Source organism: Mercenaria mercenaria, chromosome 2 (genome assembly GCF_021730395.1).
Source record: "Mercenaria mercenaria strain notata chromosome 2, MADL_Memer_1, whole genome shotgun sequence".
Lineage (NCBI taxonomy): Eukaryota > Metazoa > Mollusca > Bivalvia > Venerida > Veneridae > Mercenaria > Mercenaria mercenaria.
Window position 1 is genome coordinate 29,288,235 of NC_069362.1, and position 18,782 is coordinate 29,307,016.

At 34.8% G+C, this 18,782-nt stretch overlaps 1 protein-coding gene across 1 annotated transcript; it reads left to right on the forward strand.

Moving 5' to 3' along the window:
- The first annotated feature begins 2,905 nt into the window (after positions 1 to 2,905).
- Positions 2,906 to 5,545, forward strand: LOC123562072 (leucine-rich repeat-containing protein 74A-like). Its single transcript, XM_045354724.2, has one exon. It carries the CDS (start codon positions 2,906 to 2,908, stop codon positions 4,715 to 4,717), a length of 1,812 nt encoding a protein of 603 aa, XP_045210659.2. The 3' UTR covers positions 4,718 to 5,545.
- Positions 5,546 to 18,782: the final 13,237 nt, after the last annotated feature.

Sequence of the window (18,782 nt, forward strand, 5' to 3'; positions counted from 1 at the left end):
CATTGTCCAAAGATTAATGAATAGCGAATATGCATTTGTTAAAGCGGGATCAGTTGGCCTATTTTAGAAATAAATAAAAATAAAAAATAAAAAAATCCTTTAATTGATTTTTTCTCATGTATTCTAATCAAACTTGATTTGTAGCATCTTTATTAGGCCCGCAGCCAACTTTGTTCAGCTGGGACATTTGACCCCTTTTAGGGGCTGCTAGAGCTAAAACAACTAGAAATGCCTTTATACAGCGTCTCATGAACAGCTTGGTGGATCTTTGTCATACTTGGTCTGGAGCATCATTATAAGGTCCTCTTCCAAATTTATTTATATAGGAACTTGGGCCCTATTAGGGACCACTATAGCTAAAAGTAGATATGCCTTTCTTCGCATTAACCACTAAAATGTAATGGATTTTTGTCAAACTCGATGTGTAACAATATCGTAAGGTCTCCTGCTATTTTGTTACAAATGGGGATAGGGACCAATTTAGCTAAACTATAAACACGTTTAATGACCTCTTCTCATGAACCGCTTCATGAATCTTCATCAAACTACTGCTGTAATTATTCGTCTAAGGATAAACGAAACAAAATTGCAACCCTACGAAACCTTTGCGAAAAATTAAAAGAGAACCATTTAAATTGTTAAAGTGCGGTGTTTAGTTTTGCAATTTGAAAAATGTTAAATGAAAGATGAATGTTAGATGAAAAATTCATAAACTTTTTTCCTTATTACAGTTCGCCGACCATCATTTTTAAAGATATTTCTTGTTTATATTATTTTCAATTTTATTAACAAATACTAAAGGACTTTGAGACACAATATTTAAACCAATTTAGGTGGTTATATGAAAATAAAACGAATGCACAGTTTATTTGTAAATGCACTCATCTGACCTTTGACCCCATTACACTGTAATGAGGAACCCTAGAATCAGACAGCCCCTTTTAAATTTCATGTTTGATTCTAAGAACCACTTTTATACTAATATCCGAGCATTAACAAAAAATGCCATCAGAAATCACATTTTCCTGAGATAATGGCACACTATTTATAACAATCTGAAGTTAAATAAAATCAATGAAATGTTTTCGGAAAGGCGAAGTAAACGACACGGTATTGATTCATGTTCTCATATAGAAGGAGGTTCATTTTATTCTGAGCATTTGAATATTATTATTTTCTATAGAAAGAAATTGTTTAAATGTATTTATTGATATCAAACAACAATCATAATAATCTTTTTTCTATCTGGCATCTACATTTCGAAAACTTCATCATTAACGGCCGGCGGATTGAATAGATATTTTATATTCATTTAGACAATGCGGTCAACTTCAAATGAAAAAAAAAGTATCAGTTTCATATTTTACACTTCCATTTTCTATAATTTGCTAAATTTAGTTACTTTTAACGCCAAAATTACCGTTATACGTAAATCTTGAACTCGTTCGGATGGACAGATGTAATCCAAACAGCCATTTTCTGTTGAAAACCTTCGTAATGTGCAAAATCGTGTAACAGCTGTGACTTAATTGTGTATTTCATGTCTTAAATGCATAAACATATGCAGTAAATTCAATAACTAAATAGACCTAAAAGGAAAATAAAAAATACACGCCGACATGCGACGGTACAATATGACGCGTGGCATTTTTTCCGCGATGCGCGACGGCACGATGCACGATATTTTGGTTCGACATCACGTTGTGACAACACGATGCTACGCGCGACATCTCTTATATTTAAATATCGCACGTCATATCGTGCAGACGCAACAGAATGGCGCGCGTCTTGTTTTGTCGTGTCGTGTTGTCGCGCACCACGTTACAAATTGTCGCGCGTTGACTTGCAAAGCTGTCGAGCGTCACATAAATTTTACACTTTAAGTAAAGGTGATAATTTGCTGGCATTTACGTCATTTTCGTTGAAATATAATTATCTCTTATTTCAGACTATTCATAACTTGTACATTTTCTTTGAAGTGACGTAGAAACATAATCTAGGATAAGAATTTTGTTTGTATATTTATTATCAATTGGTATATACACTGAACATAGTTTCTAATTGGTCAAATGTTTAATTTAGATTATGATTTTTTTCCATATTAGTATAACTTTAGTGTTAAGACAGCATCCTTTCGAAATCATCAGAACTGCAAATTCTGTATAGAAAATCAGTTATCCGAATAAAAATCATAACATTTCACTATAGAATAAGTTATACATTTTATCGGATCATTTTGAAATACTGAGTTTTGAAATTATTTCCCTTTTATATTAAATTAGTTCGAAATTTCAGTTTATATACCGCATTAACTGGATGAAAACTGAATCATAAGAGCAGACAGAATATCGAATGGGAAAGTAATGCATCAGACCATTTGTCATTTGAAATTTATGAAAACGCACTTCAAGCATCTGCCAAGTTGTATTTAACCAAAGACCAGTGTCGCCAACATAAAAGAAGTCGTTATCTAGACCCATGTGGGACTCGAACCAACGACCCCTGGGTTGAGCAGCTGACATATAAACCCCTAGACCATCGCTTCTCTTACTATTTAAGCCTTCATTGCTCTGTGTGCAAATATATAAATAAATTGTATGCATACAAATATCAGAAATATAATTGAATTAGCTCACTGAAAAGTTTAAAACTATTTCAATGTTGTATATTATGCAAGGTTTGTAGGGATTTATTACCATTTGCACAATTATTAAAATGTACGATGAAATTTCTTTAAAAAATTATTGAATTGCCCAATTAGAAATTGTGCTAAGAGTATGTATTAAGCAATTTTACTGTATACAAATAAACATGCATGCTCATAAGTAATTTCAAAATTTCCTCTATATTTCTTTAATGTATTTCAGTGACCAAAACCGAACCGAACAACAACACTTCCACAACGATGTGCGCATATAGGAATTTTAATCAAGTGCAGCCGCATCTTCTGGCTCAACAATACAGATTAAATATTTCTCAGCCCACAAAGAAACCTGTTGTTCTGGAAAGGAAAAAGAAAGAAACTGGCTTACCACAAATCCAAATAGAAGCAGCTAATTCAAACAGTAAACTGCATTTCTCCTGGCCTTCTTTGCCCTCATCTCTAGACGAAAATTTTGACATGTATGACGACGAAGAGGATATCTTTTATCAAAGCCGGACTGCAACCCCGTACCACAAAACTAGCCAAGAGTCACTGATGTATATTTACGAAAAGGCTTGCAAGAAAAACAAATTGTTGCCATTAGCATGCATCAAAAATGGTTTATTGAAGCAAACATTGTCATGTAGGTTTGTCAACTTACAGAAAACTGATTGTAAGTGTATTTGTTATGCCTTATGTAACGACCGCTTCGTTGAACGAATAGAATTTCAGCAGAATGGCATGGGTCCAGAACCAGCACATTATTTTGCTGAAGTTATACAGTACAGCTCATTTTTAACACATGTGAAAATTGCTGATAATGATTTGAGATCTGAAGGCGCTAGCATCATATGTAACGCCATTATAGACAATAAAATGATAATTTGTCTAGATTTATCAGGCAACAGCTTTGTCGAAAACGACGGTGAACATTTTGAAAAATTAATCGAGAAGACAGATTCTCTTAGAGAACTTTATCTTGGACATAATGAACTGATGGACCAGGGTGTAAGGAAAATCTCACAGGCGTTGAAAAGCAACGTCACACTTCAGGTATTGGATTTAAGTTGGAACCATATCAGGTTGAAAGGTGCCGAAGCAATTGGAGAAGCGCTAGAACAGAACAACTCCCTTCTCACGGTTAATCTCGCATGGAATGGACTTCATCAGGACGGCGCGACAAGTATAGCACGCGCTTTACAAAACAATGACACGCTAACCGAGCTGGATCTAACGTGTAATAGGCTGTCTGAATACTGTATAGCCGAAATTCTCAGAGGGCTTGACAGCAATTCTACTCTTGAAACTTTGCGTTTGGGTCAAAACCACGTGACAACTCGAGGAGCGCTCACGATTTTGAAACACATAAAGGAAAACAAACAGTCTGGAATATCATTCCTTGACTTTGGTAATCAAGAAGTTCATGACAAATTTGTAGAGTTGTATCAAGAAATACAAAAAGAGCGTGATCTTAAAATTCAGTACGGTATGGTATGGAGCACGGACAGAACGCCACTGTCCCAAAGCTCCGCGGACGAAGACGAAGTTGCGCTTTTATCGTGTAACCCACTTACAGTTCTAATGGAATGTATGCGCTTACAAAACATGCGCCTGTTAGACTTCTTCAAATCGCTGGATACGAACATAAGTGGTTTGATCTGCATCAACGAGCTTTGTGACGGTTTGATGAAAGTTGGAATCCCACTCCACAGGCAAACCTTACTTCAGCTGCTTAACAGGTTAGACGTAGACAATAACAGACAACTTGACTATGGGGAAATGGTCGAAGCTCAACATATACACAGAAGAAACCTCAGAAAAATATTTGCTTCCAGTTCAGAAATCAAATTTGAGGATACAGAAATCGGTAGAGTTTCAGTTATTGTTCGAAAAATAATGAGCAAGAACATTATTATGAAAACAACGGGCAAGGATACACGAATGAAGTCGTCGAAGAGAAACGAGCTTGTCAGTAGATCAAACACGCCGTCGCCATTTCAGCTTGAACATGTTGAAACAAATATGTCGGGCAGTCAGTCGGAAGATTACTTGACTTTTAATCATGTGCCATAGAAAAAAGCAAAGGATCTCTAGCCCATCATGGGATTAAACCACCAGGAAGCTCACGAATTTCAAGCGCATCATCCAACACGGGAGGTCTAATCAATCACGTATTTCAAGTGTATCACCCAGTGAGAGGTCTGGAAATTCTCGTGCCTAAACTTCATAGTCAAAAGGGAAAGATCAGATGGACCACGCGTTCTGAGTGAAATATCGAAATAAGCAAGATCCATAAGAAACACAATGCTTTTTATGCATAAAAACCTGCAACAGTGAGATGATAACTAACATGACTGTACAAAGTGATAGCTCTGTCTCACCATGCTACGGAAAATTATTGGGTTTACCTATTTGATGTGTATCAATCAAAAAGACAAGCACGCGAACCATAGTTCAAGGGCTTCTCGGGACATACTAGTATTAAGGTGTGCTGACTTGAGATATGATTATCGGACAGGTGGGACAGTATAGGACAGAAATTACATGTTTATCATTTATGTCACGTTATCATTCCATACATATATTACTGTTTCATAATTTCTGAGTTAGATATTTTAGGGAAATGTTGGGATGGGGAAGACAGATGGCCGGAACATTTAGAAGATATAGATATAAGTTACGTTTTTCCTTTTATGTGATGTGTACATAGAGGATATTTGTTTGTTTTAGTGAATATGGAATAGTTTCCATAACATTCATAATTTGTGACTGATATGGATTATATCTCACTGATCATTCACGATGTGTTTCTTAAAACCTTAAAATAAAATTTCAACTTGTATTGTTAATATATCTTAAACTGTTAGTAAATAAACATTTCTTCGTAAAATAGAACTAACTAACTAACTAGCTAACTAACTAAATAACTAACTAACTAACTAAGTACGTAACTAACTAAATAACTAGATAACTAACTAACTAAGTAAGTACGTAAGTAAGTAAGTAAGTAACTAACTAAGAGTATTGTATAACAATAAAAGACGTTTACTGTAAGATGCTACATAACCTTAGGCACACACGATGAACTATATCAAAGTTATTCATTGTTATAGCAACCATGTAATATATGTAGCAACGGCGTAAAATAGCTTACATGTTACCCGCTATCTGTCTACAAGATGTCATGAAGAAAATCTTGTTCTTTTAACATTACCCGGATGGATCAACCTTTTTGGCTGAGGAATATCAGGATACACTTTTTTTGTATTAACGTCTACAGAAGCCCACGGGGTTGTTGCTGACCGAGACCATACTCTTGTATTAAAGTATCACACGAAGACTAAATGTATTGTTTTCATAGTTAAAAAGTTTACGATTCCGTTACAATTTCTTATTACCATTCTGTTATTCTTGGAAACGTCCAACAAGTTTTGGAATATCCATTACCGGTGCGCACATATTAACAACACTACCAAAATAAAGCATATATTCAAGTTTTTCAAACGACTGTTTTTATTTATATTTTTGCAAGTTGAAAGCCTTGTACTTTAGCTGACGTCTAAATCGGTTGCTGGATTTTAGCCTTCCCTCATCCCTGCCCCTCGCACACACTCCCGTCCACTTGGATCCACGCTTGATGAAACGTTGAGTGGCTTGGATAATGATTATTTTTCAATACCGATAAAAGGTCCATGGCTTTAATAAATATTAACGCGATTTTCTCTATAAAACACATTTGAATTTGTTTTTTAAGTATTTGAAAAAATAAAATAAATTATTGCAAGAATTTTAACTTTTTTATGAAATACCAGTATAATTTTCGGAGCACGTCGGAATATATTTTCTTGCATACCAGACAGGGATTTCCGGTATTTTTATCAGTGCTGGAAAAATCCATCTTACACCCCAGGGTGTAAGATGACTCTCGTGCTGTAAATGACGCATTACGAACTACATGTATGAAGCAATTTACATTTAATTTCATAAAACATTTCTCGATTCATAAACGTTATTTTATCAAAAATACATAGAGGATATTTGTTTGTTTTGAGTGAATATGGAATATATCTCACTGAGAAGTGAGAAAATTTCAAATATTTTCACGAGCGTTTAGCGCGAGTGAAAATGTGAAAATTTTCTCACTTCGAGGTGAGATATATTCCATATTCACGAAAAACAAACAAATTTTCTTTTTATTTTATGCTCAATTACGTTGAGATGTGCATTTTACAACTATTTTAATCTCAGCGCGGGAAACAGACGAGCGTAAACAGACATGACGTCAGACGTGCTGTGACGTTATAAAGACGCATACAACATAAAGTTCCATTTTATTTCATTTGTTGCTGCATAACGTTATGAAATTCTCTTTAAGTAAAATAATTTGAATCGACAAATATACTATAAAGAACAAAGTGCGATTACAATTTTCATCCTGTTTTAAGCAAATAATTTAAAATTCATACACAATTTTTGAGGGGGCGGAGCTATATCTCTCACAGTGTGAAAATATAGATTTCATATTTTCACAGTGTGAGTGATGAGATATGAAAATATTTAACTGATAGAATACAGTATTTCATTAGTTAGCATAAAATAAATAACGTTACCCTGCAACTGATAAAACAAAACTGGAACTAAACATTGGTGCTTGTCTTTGAAGCGTCATGACGTCTTTCCTGTTTACGGACGTTGGTTTCCTGCGCTTTGTTTAAATATGCTACTAGAAGAAATAGTTCTGGAGCCTCGTAACCGCCTAACAGTTACCCTCGAGGCCGGGAATTCTACCTGCACCTACAACCGGTGAAAGAATCTTATAGGATGTCTTCTTTGAAAAATTCACCCCAAACGAGGTGGTGATGGAACAGATGATGTGCATACATATACATTATTTTGATGATGTAAACCCAGTTTGAATAAAACTGACTGAAAAAAAGTAAGAAGACTGGGGTAAAGCTGGCTACATATACTAGTGTAATATTATAATTGTCAAAAACGGTAAACAGCTGCAAGAGCATAAACGAAGGTGAAAAGTGCCAACAACAAGCGCATGTACACATGATATATTCCAAGTTCAATTTGAATCTGATGAAAATTGCCATAGGATTAGAATAATCTAGATAGTGTTACGGACAGACGCTATAGCGGACAAACGGTCACTTTAAACACTTTATCACTGTCGAATATAATGATTATAAAACCGATAGTAAGTTCAAGTTTGCAGAAAAAAAAAACAGTACATAAATAATAATTCTAGCATAAAACTGCTGTTATTGTCACATTTCGGGGGTGTTTTAACAGGACAGAAAACGTGTGTTAACAGAGAGAATCTCGCGCTCACGTGCTGTTATAACACCTTTTTATATATGCGAGTTCCGTGGCAAAGCGTAAACGCCATTCGGCCCCAAAACTGATAATTCAAAACGAAATGACGTCGAAGTAAAAAACAGCTCAGACATTCCCGCGCATTTCATGGAAATTTAATGACGTTAAGGTAGGATGTATTCATTTATTAGTATTTTTTCCGCGTTTTATGCTAGAATAGCGTTAGCGCATGTTCATTTCGTGTTATAACATCTGCAGAATCCCTCGGGATACGTTGGTACTCTCGCCCTACGGGCTCGGGCACCAACCAATCCCTCGGGATTCTGCAGACGTTATAACACGAAAAAACATGCGTTATCCCTACATTATTACATGAGTACCTATAAATAGTAACAATTTTGTGCTGAAAATGTTCTTGTTATCGTATTGCCTCATGCATTATCACATTATCATAATTGGCCCCGGGGCTATTATCGATAATGGCTCTGACGTTAGCGCGGGAAATTAACGTCCGTAAACAAAAATGACGTCATGTCGTTTCATGGAGGTAAAACAGCGAATATTTCCGTTTTAGTTTATCATCTTGAGCGTAACGTCGTGTATTCTTCGTGAAATAACTTATTTGCATCCCTAAATTATGCAATAAACAAGAAAGTACAATCAAGGCATTTGATTTTATGCGGCTTGTAGCCCCTTTATACAAATAATATAGAAACTGAAAAACTGAAATTTATTATGCCAGTAGATGCTAGTACCTATAAAAATGACACACTAAACTTTTCTTACTATATTTTAGGTAAACATGTAAAAAACAGGTAAATACATGGGAGAGCGGTGCCGTTGAGTGATAATGGCCCTGGAAGAAGATAATAGCCCTCGGGCTATTATCACCTTGCCAGGGCCATTATCACTCAAAGGCACCGCTCTCCCATTTATTGACCTATACTTATTGACCTCGGGGCCTTGAGGCATGGACTGCCGAGTAGTTGGACAATGTGTATCTCGGATATCGATCTTGTACGAAAGAAGCTTCACGAAACACACCGAGCGTTATGAGCTTTCGGTATCACATGTAGCTCGAGGACAGATCTTTTCTACGTACTCGGTCGGTATCCTATACTTAAGAGGTGCAACAGTAGTTTTAAATAGCCCTTCAGAGCCAAACGAAATCGAGAGCAAATTAATCTGCATTTTTTTGTGCCATTTTCATGTTAAGAGTCTGTATACCTTGAAATGATACCATGACATCCGAAAAGGTGTACGAAAATCAGTCTCAATACATAATAATCTCAGTCCGTTTTCCAAAATTAGTTTTATGACTTTGCTGTAAACCCTTTCATTGCAACTGAAATTGCTGAAATCACATGATAGATATTTACTTGATAGAAGCATCGTAATAATACACATTACATAATCTTGATGTATGTCAACATGACCCATGATCAAATCAAAAGTTGACAATACAAATTCTGAAAAGGATTGTCAATGGCGGAAATATGCTTAACGTGTTTATTACATATTAAAGGACATTTTCATAATGAAATGATAGATAGCATTACAGATTTTCTTATGGAAACTTAGGTGATATGATACTAGATTTATCATTCTAACACGACCGGCTTATAACCTACATACATGTAGAGCAAAATCTATCTCGGGTTATTCTGCAATAAACCACTCGCGTGCAATGACGTCATCCGATCCAGGTGCGTAGCACGGTCGTAAAAAGTAGTTACCATTTTTTCTAACGCTGTTGATACTAGTATGTCGTGTTAGAATCGAAATAATAAGTTCTCAAGTGTGATTTATCGTAGAATAACCCGAGTTTTTCGTTCTTATTGTAGTAGTGGTAGTTTGGAAGTTGAACACAATTATGTAAAGGTTTCTTCAATTTATTGGTTGGAGAGTACCAGTAAAGTACATGAAGAAAAACCTACAAAATAAAACAGTAAAATCAGGAACACAAAAATCAATACGAATTACAATGCAACAATAGCAGACCTGGAAAATACAGATTTCACAAAATAAATCTCTCGCGGTTAATAAGTTATCATTGCATTCAAAAAGAACAAATGCTAAATGAAAATATCTTACCAGAATCGACTAGCTTAGGTACACTTATATCTTAAAATAGTAATGTGTCCAAAGGTAAGGACGTTAAATTACTTAAGAATAGGTATAAAAGTAGTTCTAAAGAACTTGCGTTCACTAGACAAAGATTCTCAAGAATGAAAAATAGAGGGCCGTGCAAATGTTAGTTCGCGCCAAAAGTTGTTATTTGTGCATGAACATAGTTGACCAATGAAAACGTCTCCTTTCTTACAAAACAAGTTCAAATGCCCGAGTGGACACATGACTGGACATGATAATACAAACACGGAGTACAATACAATACGATACAACGAAACACAGAGTACAAACATGATGCAACGGAATACGGAGTACTGATATACGACCTAACATTAATAAAATAAAGTGAAGTATTTCATCAGTTTTAATAAAGTGAAACTTAACTTTACTACATTATGAGAAACAATATATCACTCAGGCCTACGGCCTTCATGATATATTCTTACACATAAGAACTCGGAGTTATTCTACGATAAACCACGTTTTGGCAACTTATCATTTCTTAAGTAACTATTTATCCTACCACTATGCATTTATCAGGCCGATATCTGCCTGCCGTGTAAACTTGAGGTTTATTCAGTCAATGCAGGTTTATACCGTCAATGCAAATGACGGACTACTTTTTCAAGTATATGTGCTATAGGCAATGCAAACTGGGCCAAGAGTTCAAAGCTCAAACATTTCATCATTTTATGAGGACAGCCACGGTAAAAAAAATTAAAAAAATGTTCACTCTGTCCTAGTAAACCTCCATACGGAATGGTACGGTCCTTGACTTTGTAAACATTTGGCGTTCACTCATTTTTAGTTAGAAATTTACACAAATAACTAGATTTAAGCAGTCGTTTATTGTAATTATTGGGTCTAAACCATTCATGGTGGAAGGAATTTCACTGTCTTGTACGAAAATAAGGTAAATTTAGGACTGCGGGCATTTGAATTCATCTCAAGCGTGGTTTTCGGCTGTATTTTATCCGAGTCAAAACCATTCTGCTTGTTTTGTACGCGAATGCCCTGTTAGCACCGATGATTTATAATACACAGAACTTCAGAAGGCAAAGTATGAGGCATGAAATAATGTTTTATTGTAAGGAATCGTGTGTAACTGGATCAAGCAGACAAGGGGGGTTGAAGGGCGTAGGAATTCACAAGTGAGTGAAATTCTGGATTATTTTTGTATAGAAAAAAAAAAACATTTTGAAAGTAAATATATGTTATACACAGATTTTATTGACTGCAGGATAAATAGAATATTAGGTTACTGTCTTTCTTAACTTAAGTTTATCCACCTCGTCTCCGAAAGGTTTATCCCCCTCGGCAAGCCTCGGGTGGATAAACCTTTCTCCAACTCGGTGGATAAACTTAAGTTAAGAAAGACAGTAACCTAATATTCTCTATATCATTGAAAGGTCAAGCAAATGTAATTATAAGTTATAGACATTTAAAATGGGTCCTGCAGTCATCGGTGGTTTCTCAATTTTATATAGAATAGACCGGCACTTTAGTGTGTTTATACCTTCAAAGGCAAAAAACAGGACACGTTATACTTACATAAGAAAATGGCCCCTAAAATTTCGAAAGTTAATGACCATACGTAAAACAACCTTTTTCTTAAAATATTGATGTCGATTTTAATAAAAAATATCACAAAAAGCATAGAAACCGTATATACCATCGGAAATATTCTTTCAGAATTCGAGAACAATTTCAAAGGTTTCAGTATACCCTTCTCTGGCAGCCATGAACATTTTGACAAAACAAGATAGCACCAATAAATTAACAGAGGGCCAACATAGGAACATTTCTCTGGAATAAATTTAAAACTGGACTAATGGTTTTAGAAGAGGAGGCTTTCGACGATTTTCTACTTTAAGCTGTGCCCATTTCTTGTGTGGAATTATTTAGTATTTGGACGTATGTTTTAGGAAGGGATGTTGTTTGGAGTATTTTCAGCTGTCGTGAGTTTTGAAGAATCAGAATAACTTGAACCTTCTTGGTAAAGGATGACCCAAGAATCATTTATGTGAAGTTATGTTAAAATTAGACTGGCTGGTTTTGACAATTCGTCTTTAAGTTTCCACTATATATATATGGAAAAATTACCATGCCCTCTTTGTGCCCATATGTTTTGTAGAATTACTCTTGGAAGAAGATCACCAATGAAATAAATTTGAAATCTGACCAATAGTTTTTGACAAGAACAAATATCTTCCTATTAGTTACCATAGCAACCAGAATTCTGCATGGAATGGACTTCCTTTAACAACGTTGGAAGAAGATTTCCAAACCAAGTTTCACTAATTTCCAACCAATGGTTTCAAAGAAGTCGTTTGAAGAAAAAGTTCACTGATAACAGACGTACAGACGACGGGCTTACCAGAGGGCGTGATCGCTTTTTCCGGAAACTGCTGGCTCGATAGATTTACAGGACATTACTTTTCTTTTGGTTATCCACTAGCAAAACTGTTCAAGTTATTCTGTTTCATCAAAAGCATCGCGGCCAAAGGACGTAACAGAGAGAGTGGCCACTACCCGATCATGCATATAGTTACTCGTCATCTCTGTCTAAAACACTGGCCTGAATATGACGTCTTTATATAGAAATGTTCCTTGTGTGACCCTGTATTAAAACTGTAAAGACCCTCTACATTTGAAAAAAAAGAAGAATAAAAAAACCTCTATGGCTGTTTGTGGATAGGGTCGGATTCCCTATATGGCTTTATAATCAACTTTGAAAATCTCTTTCTCTGCATCTTTAGTCAAGGTTTAAAAGTATTTTGGCAGAAAATATTTCTTGGAAGACTCTCTCCCATACGTTTGATCTGTTTGAGCTATGAACTTATGTGAACGATCTAGGGCATCAATGACCCTTCCTGCTACTGGTAGTGTAAGAAAACCATTTTTACGTCTTTGGTATGACGCGGCCAGGGATTGAACCCTGACCTCCCGCACTCGAAGCAGGCGCTCTACCATTAGGCTACCGAGGCGGTAAATATGTAAGTAATGAAAATTAAGGTCAACCTATATATCGTATACTGATAATACTGCATTAGAAATTAATGCAGGAAATAATGCAATAAACACCCCAAACATCAACATTTATGAAAGAAAAAAAGACCGTTTCAAAGGATTTTGATTGAAAAATACAAATTGCTGGAACACTAGAATTTTTTAACATTGTATTTGTTCTGTTCTGAATGTTTAATTACCTTTATATATACCCGAAAATAGGATTAAAATGTACTTGCATAAAATTTGTTACGTATGTCACATATAAATAAATCATGATATCCTCATGACTGAAAAAAGTATGTCTGTCTGTTTGTCTACAATACGAATGCCTTTATAAATAAAATGACACTTTCAACCGTCAAAAAGACGGATTTAGCGTAATAATTATTTCGTCATAATTAAATATTAAGGTAAAAAATGCATTCCTGAACTGCACAATTACCTTAAACAGATATCAGATATTACATTAAAACGTGAATACAATGCGTTAGCATTCAGTAGAGAAGGTGATGATAATGTTTGCAAATGATTTATGTCAGAGTTTGCAATACCTTCCCGAAATTCAATAGATTAAATGACACAGATATCAAGGCAGATAATTAGCAAAGATTAAACTAAACTAAAATGTAATGCAGGAGTTTTATGGAATATTGGACTTTTACTCCTGAAAAGACGCTGTACATATTTCGGCTAGCAACTAGAAAAATCTTGTCTCACATGCCAGTTGATGCACTACCGACCCAGACAGTAAAGTGTATTTTTCTAACCTATAATGTAATTTTAATTAAGTCATAATTGTTTATTCGATTAAGATATGCATTCTTGAACACCGTTTGAAATGTGAACATTTATCTGAAACATATGTAAGATATTAGACAGAAATTGTGCCAAAAAATACATTAACATTAGGAGACTCACTGTTAATGCAAGATAATGTATTGTGTCACTGATTACATATTTATCTGCCAGAGATTCTATTGACTTAGGCATCAGACAGTGCAGTATTGCAGAAAAAATCCATTCATACATTCATGTTTATAATGAAATTACCACATTTATATTTTATTGTGATATAGAAAATTAGGAAAACATCAACGAAATGCCTTTCAGTGTCAAAGAAATGCTTTCAGTAAGTGCCAAAAGTTTATTTATAAATCCGAGCGTTTTCGGCTTTTAAAAAAAGCTCTGTTCAAGGGTATCAAAACAATAATGACGTATTTTCCGCCTAAACAGTTCGATATATTAATTTATATCGATCAATAAAATTCCATAACATATGGCTAATTTTGATAACAGATGCCAGGCATCTGCTTCGGTAATAAGTATTAGTTAAATAAAAAAAGATACCGATAACAAGCACTATTACGATGATCTTTCAAACACACTATCAACACCATTAAGCCACGATTTTGAACATATCGTATAAATGTCAGTGTTGTATAATAACACAATATTGTCACGAACACGAATTTACCATACCTCTACTCATATAATTATGTCTGGATATGCAATTTGCATTGCAGACAACTGTCTTAACATCGCTAAAATCTGCAACTTACAAAAGTATTTCACTAGTGTTTTCCTGAAAGCTAATTGCATTTCGTAAGAAACTGAAAGTTAATCGATACGTAATTAAATCACAGCGTTTGATACATCCCTGTAATTTTATCTATCTGGTTCAGAAAAATTTTAATGAAAGACCACATTCATTACTTTTGTCTGTCAATGATACTTGTACTGATATTCTTCTTTGATAAATCTCTGCCGGCGAATGGTCTTGTCTTACTCAGGGAAAAACTATTTTGGGTCTGAATTAAAATGATATGATATTTCATATCTTGTCTAGCATAATCTTGTTTGAATGTGTTTCCGAAGTAAACGGATGTAGTATAATTATTCCTTTGTGATTTACAGTTTTCTTTGAACATTTTTGACTCTGTCTTACTACTACTTGTTATACGACTACAGAGGAAGTTATTGCAAGTTCAATCCAGGACGAAGCAATGCCGACTAGAATAAGGTAACGGCGACCAAAAATAAAGCCCATGTCGTTGATTATTGCAACATCTGATGAAAAATATTATGAATAATTTCATTCGATGTAAAGGCAGCAGTTAGATGGCGCCATATCAAAATTTACCACACAGATCTATGATATCAAAGTATCCATTGTAATGTGGATATTCATTTAAGTATATTAATATTCTTTTGGAATGGCTGGCATGAAATAGGCATAAAACAAATCTACTTATAAAACATTCCTTTTACACAAAACTGAAAAACCAATTTATTGAATTAATTTAGGAGTCTATAATCTTACTTTGCATTATAACTTGTAAACACGTATCCTAAGCAATTATGAATATAATCATAAAATATTCACATTTGTCAATTAAAGATGCTGTTATTATTTATTACAAACGAATATATAGATATTCAAGTATATAATGAAAATAAGAATTAAAGCTGAAGTCATAAACATTCGAAAAATCATAATTTAATTACATTTCAAGATAAAAAAGTTATGAACACGCTCGTAACAGTAATTATTTTTTTTTATAGTTGATGACTTATTAATTGCATTTACATTTTCGAAAGAAAAAGTGAACGAACGGGTTTCAGGCCACATCTGAGGTTGTTTGTTAGTGAAGACTTTTACTATCCAGTTATAATAACTCGTATTTATGAGAGGATTCGTACTTGCATGTTAAAGTAACTCTTATTTATAAGAAGATTTGTACTTACCAGTTAGAGTGCTAACCAGTTAAAACAACTCTTATTTGTAAGGGAAATCGTACTCCAGACAGGGTAATACTTATTTATAAGAAGATTCGTACTAGCCATTTATAGTACTTACCAATTAAAGTAAATGTTATTAATAAAGGGGTTCATACGTACAAGTCAGAGTAACTCTTATTCTTATTTATAAGAGGATTCGTACTAGCCATTACAGTACTAACCAATTAACGTAAATGTTGTTAATAAAGGGATTCATACGTGCAAGTCAGAGTAACTCTTATTCTTATTAATAAGAGGACCTGTACTAGCCAGTTGGAGTTACTCTTAGTTATCAGAGGATTCGTACTAGTCAGTTATAGTAACTCTTATTTATCAGAGGATTCGTACTGGTCAGTTAGAGTAACTCTTAGTTATCAGAGGATTCGTACTAGTCAGTTATAGTAACTCTTAGTTATCAGAGGATTCGTACTGGTCTAAAAAGCTATCCTTAAGAAGAACCACAAACGCATGTATTTAATGCCTTAGCAGAAGACAGAGCATCAAGGGAAAAAACCCTAAGCTCTTAAGGGCTTGACAAAACAGGCCAGAAGACAGAACAGAAATATCTCAGTCCCGGTGGGATGTAAGAACTACCTAACATTCTGTTCCGTTAGACACAAATAAAGACGAAAGCGTAGCGTCCAACTATTGAAAGGGTTGAATACTAAATAATGCAGTGTGTCTAAAACAGTTGAGTCATAACCTCTTTCGTTACTAAACACAACTGGAAATTGCCATGTCCCAAAATCTTATGAGGTCTGTAAACAACAACCCCATAAATATTAGGTTTTGATAAACCTTCTCACAGAAGTGTCAATGTACTACTAGATTTTAAAACCCGAGCTGAAAAATACGACTAAGATTTAGCAAAGTATTTATGTAATTTATAGTAACGGTAGCCTTGCTGAAGAAGCTAATTTGTAAATGTTGATTACGTTCATTGAAATCCTCACCGTAACTATATGTTCGGGCAAGCCGAATTAATTGAAAAATATGTATCCCGTAAGATGTTGCATGGGGTACGTCCCCACCCAAATGGGGGAAATTTACAACACTAAAACTGAAATCATGCCTCTTGTTATAATTTTTTGTTTGTAACGTTTTCATAAATAGAGATGTAAATCCAGAAATGAAGCAGTAGTATCATAAGTGTTAGTTTTATTTAATTAATTATTATTATTATTATTATTATTATATACCACATTTATATAGCACTCTTTTCATATAGAAATACGTTCAAAAGTGTTTACATAAAAACATTTATATAATGTTCAATAAAAAATGGCAATTGAACTATTATAGAAGAACTTAAAATTACATTACGGTGATAAGATACCAAGCATTTTAAATTGGAAGGTAGGCAGATCAAAACATTAAACAAAAATACAATATCATAAAACATTAACTGACCTATCAAAGACACAGGTCAGAGCAGAATAGAACAGAAGATATCTTACATTTTGAACAGACAGAATTAAACGGTATGATATCTGCGAAATGCATCACAGCAGGCAAACCGTCCCGGATGATTGGGTCAATCCCCACCTAAACGTTCCGGAGAACATCCATGATACATCCCACAGAAAAAACACCGCCAACATTATTCTGTCACACTGGAGTTCTTAATTAAAGTAATTACTTGGCCGGCAAAGTACCTACATTATAAATCAGGTAATCAGTGAGATGTTAGTTCCCAAAGAATTGTTTGAAATAATGCGTCTTTTTTGAAATTTTGCACGGTCTTGCACTCTCTTATGTCAGATGGGAGGGCATTCCATAACATCGCAGCAGCTGTCTGAAAGCTCCTGTCACCAAATCGCATTTTTCGACATTGGGCACCACTAGTTTTAATGCATTATTCTGCGATCTCAGATGTCTGCATGGTGTATATATTTCTAGCATGTTCGCTACATAAGCTGGTGATTGATCTTTGAGTGCCTTATATGTATGTGTTATAATTTTGTATTCTACCCTACATTGCACAGGAAGCCAATGGAGTTCACGCAGAACAGGCGTTATAAGGTCGTATCTGGATGTTCTGGTTACGATTCTAGCTGCCGTGTTTTGGACATACTGCAGTTTGTTCATTGACTGTTTTGGAATTCCATATAGAAGAGAGTTGCAATAATCCAAACGTGATGTAGCAAGAGAGTTGATTAGAGATTTTGTTACGTTTGCGGTTATATATTGTCTGATGTGACTAATCTGCCACAACTGTGCATAGGAATTCCTACACACACTATTCACATGTTGCGCCATCCTCATGTTCGAATCCAGGAAAGCACCGAGGTTCCTGACACTGCCTGATTGTTTGATTTCAAAGCCGTCCACTTCCACAGATATGTTTGAAATAGATTGTGTCTTGAAAATATGATTAATTCTGTTTTTTTCAGCATTGAGTTTCAACATGTTAGTATTCATCCAACTTACTATATCCTTTAAACAACTTTCAACGCGATGAATGGTCTCTTCAATAGACATTCTGTTTATTGGTTTGAAGGATTGATATAACTGTGAATCGTCCGCATAGAAATAATTGTTCAGTCCGTGCTTTCTGCAAATAGCTCCGACTGGTTTTGTGTACATTGTGTAGTTCTTTGGTCCCAGGAAATTTAATGAGGGCTCCCGGGGATATATTGTATCTATCAGTTGAGAAAAGAAGAGGGCCATAATGGCCCTATATTGCTCACCTGTTATCATTGCACTTCAGGACAAAGAAGGTAAAAAAATCGTAATAAGATCAATCAAAAGAATCATGAGTAAATATAGTTGAAATTTTCTTAAAGGTACAGATATGTCAAAATACACCTAAAAATTGGAGGTACCATCCATGTTGTACCACAGAAAAGTGGTTGCTAAATAAACTATTAATATAACATAAAATAAAGTAGCC